At 33.6% G+C, this 6,959-nt stretch overlaps 1 protein-coding gene across 5 annotated transcripts; it reads right to left on the bottom strand.

Moving 5' to 3' along the window:
* Positions 1–2,665: 2,665 nt before the first annotated feature.
* On the bottom strand, positions 2,666–4,484 carry LOC127803276 (plasmodesmata-located protein 7-like). 5 transcript variants are annotated; one of them, XR_008023489.1, is made up of 3 exons: positions 3,504–4,482; positions 3,189–3,420; positions 2,666–3,073 (listed from the first exon to the last, which is right to left on the bottom strand). XR_008023489.1 is itself a non-coding variant. In XM_052339382.1 (3 exons), coding segments are annotated over exons 1-3 (846 nt in total). In that variant the 5' UTR covers positions 4,231–4,479; the 3' UTR covers positions 2,666–3,072. The 5 variants fall into 5 exon arrangements, 4 of the variants coding, with proteins under 4 accessions (XP_052195342.1, XP_052195344.1, XP_052195341.1 ...); XM_052339382.1 differs by having other exon boundaries at positions 3,189–3,306; positions 3,504–4,479; XM_052339384.1 differs by lacking the exon at positions 3,189–3,420 and having other exon boundaries at positions 3,504–4,484.
* Positions 4,485–6,959: the final 2,475 nt, after the last annotated feature.

Below are 6,959 nucleotides of genomic sequence, written 5' to 3'. Positions count from 1 at the left end.
TCTGATTTATTGCAAGAGACCTGCTATTTTCTATTCATTATGCATATGACCTTCCATTTCATTCAAATTGCACCAACACCTTGCAATTTGTATTTTATTGTGCATAAGATTATTTAATTGGCATTTATTGCACTGTATCCTTGAAATTTATGCATGAACGTGATGTTTATGCTTATTGCATTAAAACTCATTTTTAATGGTATACATACATGCATATATAATTATGTTATTATCTATTATGACTTACCAGATATATAAATGAGAGGATACGTTATTATCATAGGGGTTTGTTGATGAACAATAAATGATAATTATTATCATATTTGTTATAAATAAGTGTAATGAGTTTTTACATATTATATATTTAATTATATGCACGAAAAACTACTTTTAAGATGTCATTATGTGATTCATCGATCACTTGATTCAGGATATTCTAACTTGCCATATGTGATCCAAGTATATATACTAAGGGCTAACTAGTTAAAATTTGACAATTTCTCCCATCTCTTTCTTCTTTTTTTTTGGTTTAGCGATGGCTTAGCCTCACCAAATCAAAGAGAAAGAAAACAACAAATAACCAGATTCACAGTAGTTAGGCATACGAAGAGAAAAATGAATGGTATAATAAAAAAAAAAAAAATTGAACTGTTAATTTGTTATTGAACTGTATTCACGGTACGTATTATCCTTAATAATTTTTTAAAAGCTAAAATATGTCCTTCAATAAACAAAACCCTATTTCACCAAAATATTAGTAGCAATTGTTGATTGGAAGACTGTTCAAATGACACTTTGGTGTATATAAAAATTGAAAATTTTCCTAGGGCGTAGAGATTTCACTTTTCTAGGTACCCTTGTTGACGATTTTAATCTTATCACACATTTGCATCAAATGAAATATTAGAGATTGTTTTTTTTCGTATTTTAATTTTTAATTTTGAGTTTTAAATTTATTTTTAATTTTGTATTTTAAATATCTATTTTAAGATTACATGTTTTATTTGTCTATAACATTTTTTCGTTTTAAAGAGTATTTATGATGAAAATAACCAAAATGATTTTTTTGTTATTTTGAGTTTTCTTTATAAAGTTTTTCTTAAAAAATATATTTTTAAAAATATAAAAATAAATATGTTTTAACTATTTTGAAAAACTGAAAATTTAAAAATGGCTGGAAAACAATAAAGAGAAATGGCCTTAGCATTTTATAAGTTTCCTTGGATTTCTTTTTTCTTTATTCTTAAGAGTTTTTTTGGAATTTAAACGGGCAAGAATTGAACATGGAATTATAAATAGGAGAGAAAGATAAGGGTTTAATAATGCTAGCTAGTTTGAGAAAGTTTACTTCGTCCCCTTCAAATTTATTTTTAATCCCTCTCAATTGCAATTCTAACTCCTCAAATATCCCCTGGTTGATAATGATATAGTAGTAGCTGAATTATCAGTGTTTCATAGTGTGTGAATATATATTTTTGTAGCTCAAACATATTAATAAATTTATTTATTAAAAATGTCATTTTTAAGTTGCTTAAAGTCTATAAGAAAAGGAAAGATTAGAGTGTAGAACAGTTCTCGCGTGAAAACTTCGATACATAAATTAAGCACTCGAATTTGTTAAAAACTTGGATATAGTATTGAAATCAATATCAGATATATATCTTTTTTAAAATGAGGACTAATTTATTTATGGAGATATATTTTGAGATTAATTAAAATTAAGACTTTTATTGATCATGCTTATTATTTACAAAATCTTTGATATAATTTTTGAATAGCAAAGTTATTATATTCCCACTTCATTCTAGACTTTTTTGAAAAGAATTTATAGGGCAGTTTCTAAGAAACCTATATAGTCTCCCGGAGCAAGTTTGGTTTTTGGGAGACGTTGCAATCACGCTCGAGAATTATGCTGCTTGGGTTTGTATTTTGGGTTACTTTTGATTTAGATTTTTTGTCGTTTGCTTATATGTATTGTAATGAATAATGATATCTAGTCTTTTTTATAATTTAATTGATAGTGTGACAGAATAAAATTTCTCAATATGTCATTATATTAGTTTTAGTAATTATTAAAATTATGACAAGAATATATTAAATATTTTGCCCAATGAAATGATTGAGCTGGTCATATGGTAAAGCTTTGGTTATTTTCTTTTTCTTTTTCTTTTTCTTTTTTTTTGATACTAATGCTTTTTTGCTTTTATAAAGAAAGAACCACCCGAAAGTCAAAATAGTGGGCAGAGTGCGGACAATAAAGTACGTCTTTAATATATTATCAAGGAAGAAAAAATAATAATATTTTTGCATGCAAAATGGAGTACCATAACATTTTCAATGACCTTCCGTTAGTCTACTGAAAAGTACAATCATCTTTCTACGTACGGTTTTCTTTAATTAATCTAAAGATTTAACGAATAATTCATTAATATATATATAGTAGCAATGCATGAAGCAATCAACATAATCAATTAATGAAATGGGTCATATTATAGGAAATTTGGGCAGTAATTAATGCTTATTCTACCATGGTTGGGGAAGCTTAATTCTGAACCACCTATTAATTCATGGGTGGCAAATTAAGCACAGAAAGAAATTAAAGAAACAGCAGCTTGGCGGATCATATATATATATATATATATATATATGTAGGGTGCGTACATGATTATATATAAAAGCTTAATTCATGTATGTATTAACTTGCACTGGAACAATAATAATCATCTAAAAAGGAATCATGCATGGCCACACCTTAAGAAAAGAATGATAAGGAAAATTAACTTGTTCAAATCAGACAAGAAAACTTTGTTAAAAAAGTGGAGAATCTTCGCCTCTTTACAGCCTTTCCCTTCCCCTCCCTTTGATTTGACTTCCATCTTACCAAATTGAAGTACATGCATGCATGCCCCCAGTAAACATCTCCTTTTGGGGGCCGCACGCAGAGGCAGGCAGCTGGCCGACGCCATCTATCACCAGAGAAAGCAAAGCAAAAGCTAATGGGATCATAAAAGTTGGAGCCACAGACCCGGCCAGATCGATATTCTCTGAATATGCTGTCCCAATATTCATTTATCTGCCAAATTAACCAAAAAGAAGAGAAAGCCGCCATAATTAGCTAGTCCATGTAATTAAATAAATGGAGCACTGGATCCATGGGATTAATCTGATTTCAGACAAGTCCCTTTTACCATTTTCTCGATATAATCTTACTGACGAAAGTCAAGAAGATGATGACCAGAGCTACTCCAGCTAACAGTCCGGCTACAATGGCGAATGTTTTCTCGCCCTCACTATGATGAGAACCGCCTGCAATTTAAATTATAAATTCTAAATGACATTGTTTCGGAATTAGAGCTACCCCAGTTAACAGTCCGGCTATAATGGCGAATGTTTTCTCGCCCTCACTATGATGAGAACCGCCTGCAATTCAAATTATAAATTCTAAATGACATTGTTTTGGAATTTTTCTATCTAATCCTAACTGAACGGAGCTCGATCCTTACCGGACGATGATTTGGACTCGCCGTTCGCGCCGTCTGTGGAGTACCTAGCATAGCACTTGCCCAAGAACATGTCGCCGTAAACTGCCGTCCCGCAGTCGCTCTTCAGCCGCCCGATCGCCTCCGACAGACAATCCTGGCACTGGCTGGCGCTGAGATCCCCGTCGCACTGCGCCACGCCCTGCACATCACCTGACCCGCCAACCCGGTAGGGCCCGCCGGCGCCGCCCATGCTGGCCAGCACCGCATCGCGGCGGCCCATCGCCTCCGTGTCGTAGCCGACAGAGGGACCGCATTTCTTGAGCACGACCGTCTTGTCCTGCACGCCCAGAAAGCTGGCGTTGTCGTACTTGACGAAGCAACCCGGCAGCTGGACGGCGGCGCCGCAGGTGTAGTGGCAGAGGGAGTCGAGGTGGGTGACGGCACGGGCGACGCAGGTGGCACAGTCGGGCATGGAGAGATCCCCGCGGCACTGGTAGAGGCCGTAGAGGGCGTCCTGGGGGCTGGAGCCCATGATGGTGAAATTGTTGAAGGACGAGTAGGTGGCCGAGTTGACCAGCGAGGTGAGGAGCGAGTCGAGGTTGGACTCGTAGGGTGAGTTTGGGGAGAATTGGATCTGTGAGCAGCCATGGTAGAGCACGGAGGAGTCCGTGCTGGAAGCAACTGAAGGAGTGGCTAGAGAAAGAAAGAGAAGAGCGAAACAAGAAACAATATGCTGTGATTTTGCCATATGGCTGCTGGAGAGATATACAGTTGGGAAGGAAACTGTGTGTTGTTGATGTCCAAGTTACTGTTAACGTACGTAGGTTTGTGAATCAGAGTGTATAGGAACAACAATTTTCTGTGTCTAATGGATTGAATATATATCCATATAAAAGAAGAAGAAGAAGAAGTTGTAGTTTAATTACTTCGAAGTGAAGTTACTTGATGCATGAGTAGGGTTAGCCGTGCACGAGTGAGCTAGCTAGCGCCGGCCGGTTAAACATCTGGCTCCCACCCACCTTAGGTGGGGCCGAACATACAGTTGTTGTTCTTTTATATATATATATGGATGTATGTATGTCTTCATCAAAATTTCATACTCATTAATAATGGATCCATATAACTAATTATATATATATATCTAATCTTTCCATGTAATGTACAACGTAGAAGTTGAATGCACATTTTTGCTCATTAATTCTCCCTTTAATTCTGTTCCCGTCAGGCCGAGAAAACGTTATCTTAATTAGCCATAACAAATATTGTATATACGCCTACATTTCAACACCTTTATATATTAATTAATTTACTACTTACTTGACCTCTACTCAAATTCATTTTCATTGTGGATTTTCTTTTTCCTCAATTATCATAATTAGCCAAAGAAAATTCGATTAAATATATAGCTACGCATCTCCACGTACGGATATAAGACTTCTATATATTTGAGTTCCATTTCAATCAGTAAAATACTTGAAAGTAAAAGTTTCATAGGTTTTCTATTTTTTAATTAAAATATATAGCCATTAAGTAGACTTAAAATATATATATACTTTTCATGGAAATCCATGTTCTAGGTAGGTTCATTGATTGTACCTTAATTAATTAAAAAATAATATATACACAAAAAATGCCACTAAATATAATGGCATTTTGGGCATTATATGCTTCTTGATGGGCATTACAAATTTTTGTCATTATATAAAAAAATGTCACTAAAACGATGTCAAAGTAGTTTCTTTTTTGGTCAGTATTATTCCCAAGTTCTTAAAATGGGTCCAAAACTTTGTTTGTGTCTTCCTTGTCTCCAAGTTGGGCTAAATCCAACAACATTTTCAGTCCGTTCCCTCCAAACGGATGTTGGGCTTATTGTGGCCTACATGATGTGGCATAAATTAGTATTAGTGCATAAATATTATCTTGTACATTTAATTTTGAATATTTTAAAATTAATAATTATAGATCGACAATATTAATTAATTAATTAAAATCAATATACATATATTTCGTCAATAAACTTCCAAGTTCCCTCAAGGTTACATCAGTAGACTATAGATACAAGCGGGTATACTTTAAGAAGTTTTAGATTCTAAATTTTAGATTTAATCATAAAAGTTTAGATATCATAAAACAAGAAGATAATAGGAGGAAAAGAAAAATTAGTCCTTTCCTTTCTGTTTCTGCTCTGATGAGTGCTAAAGCTTTAATTAAAGTAGACTTAGAGGCGAAGAAAAGATAGTGGGCTGTAGTTCTATTTGAAATAACGATTCCGTTTGTTACAGTTTAATTAAAAAACTTATAGCTTCTACCTTCTTAGATTATAGTTTCTAAAACTTAAAATAAATTATGACCCTGTTTGCTGCAACTTCTTAGAAGTTGTAGTTAAGTAGTTAGGGTGTTTGATATCATAAGCTGTAAAATAACTTATTTTTGTCTAATTGTCCATAATACCCTTAGTAGTTATAGAATAATAATTTGAAAATTAATTAGTGTACGTGTATAAGTTTCAAGTGTTATAAAAAAATTAATTAAAGTATAGAGAGAGGAAAATGATGAGAGAGAGAAAGAGATCTGAAAATAGAGATGGCGATGAAGAAGAAAAACCCATGATTGCATAGATAAGAGAATAATTCTTTATTAAAAATAAGGGTAAAATTGTCATAAAAATTGTAATTATTTAAGCAGAAGTTGTAAAAGCTGGGGTACCCCAGTTTTGAAAAAGCCAACTTCTACCCCTTCTAAAAGTTAGTAGAAATTATAAGTTACAATTCTATAAGTTAAAACAAATACTACATCTTAATTTTTTTGAAGTTAGAAACTAAAAATTACAGTTTTTAAGCTGCAACAAACAAGCCTAACAACACGCTTTGCTTTGCTTGTTGCCCGGTTTGGTTCGGGTCTTGTTTTTGGTTTTTAAAATTTAAAAGTTAAAACGTTTTCATGATTTGTATTTCCTTCACCCTTTCTGCCTTCTCCTCCCACGAATTTCTTTCTGTTCCTCTGTTTTCGTTTCCATTGAAAGCTCACGGTTAAGAGGGGAGAAGGAGATAGAAGAATGAAAATCAAATAAAAATAAATTAAGCTAAAATAAAATGAATTCATCAAATAATATTTTATATGTTTTAAGTTTTTTACATTTAATTATAAATGAAGACTCAAAGGTAAACAAACAATGTCCCTACTTTGCCATGGGATATGTTTTAACAGCCACCCGTTCCCCATGTCCTCCCGCCGCCCATGGCCCCAACTGATAGCAAACACTCAAAAGACAATTCACAACTTGATTGATAACTAACTGCTTTGAAAGCGATTTCATCAATGGCCTCTCCCGTGTAGCTTTTAATGGATGAATAACAATTTTAACAACTCATTCGTCCCAAATCATAATGTTTGATTTCATAAGTCTTGCATTGTGTGCTGGCTATCTATTTAATTTAACGCAATCATCTTCCTTTATTTAAGATTGGGTCGTCAAAA

This window comes from Diospyros lotus, chromosome 6, assembly GCF_014633365.1.
Source record: "Diospyros lotus cultivar Yz01 chromosome 6, ASM1463336v1, whole genome shotgun sequence".
Taxonomy (NCBI): Eukaryota; Viridiplantae; Streptophyta; class Magnoliopsida; order Ericales; family Ebenaceae; genus Diospyros; species Diospyros lotus.
Note: the sequence above shows the minus strand (reverse complement) of the source record. Positions and strands in the feature narration are given on the sequence as shown.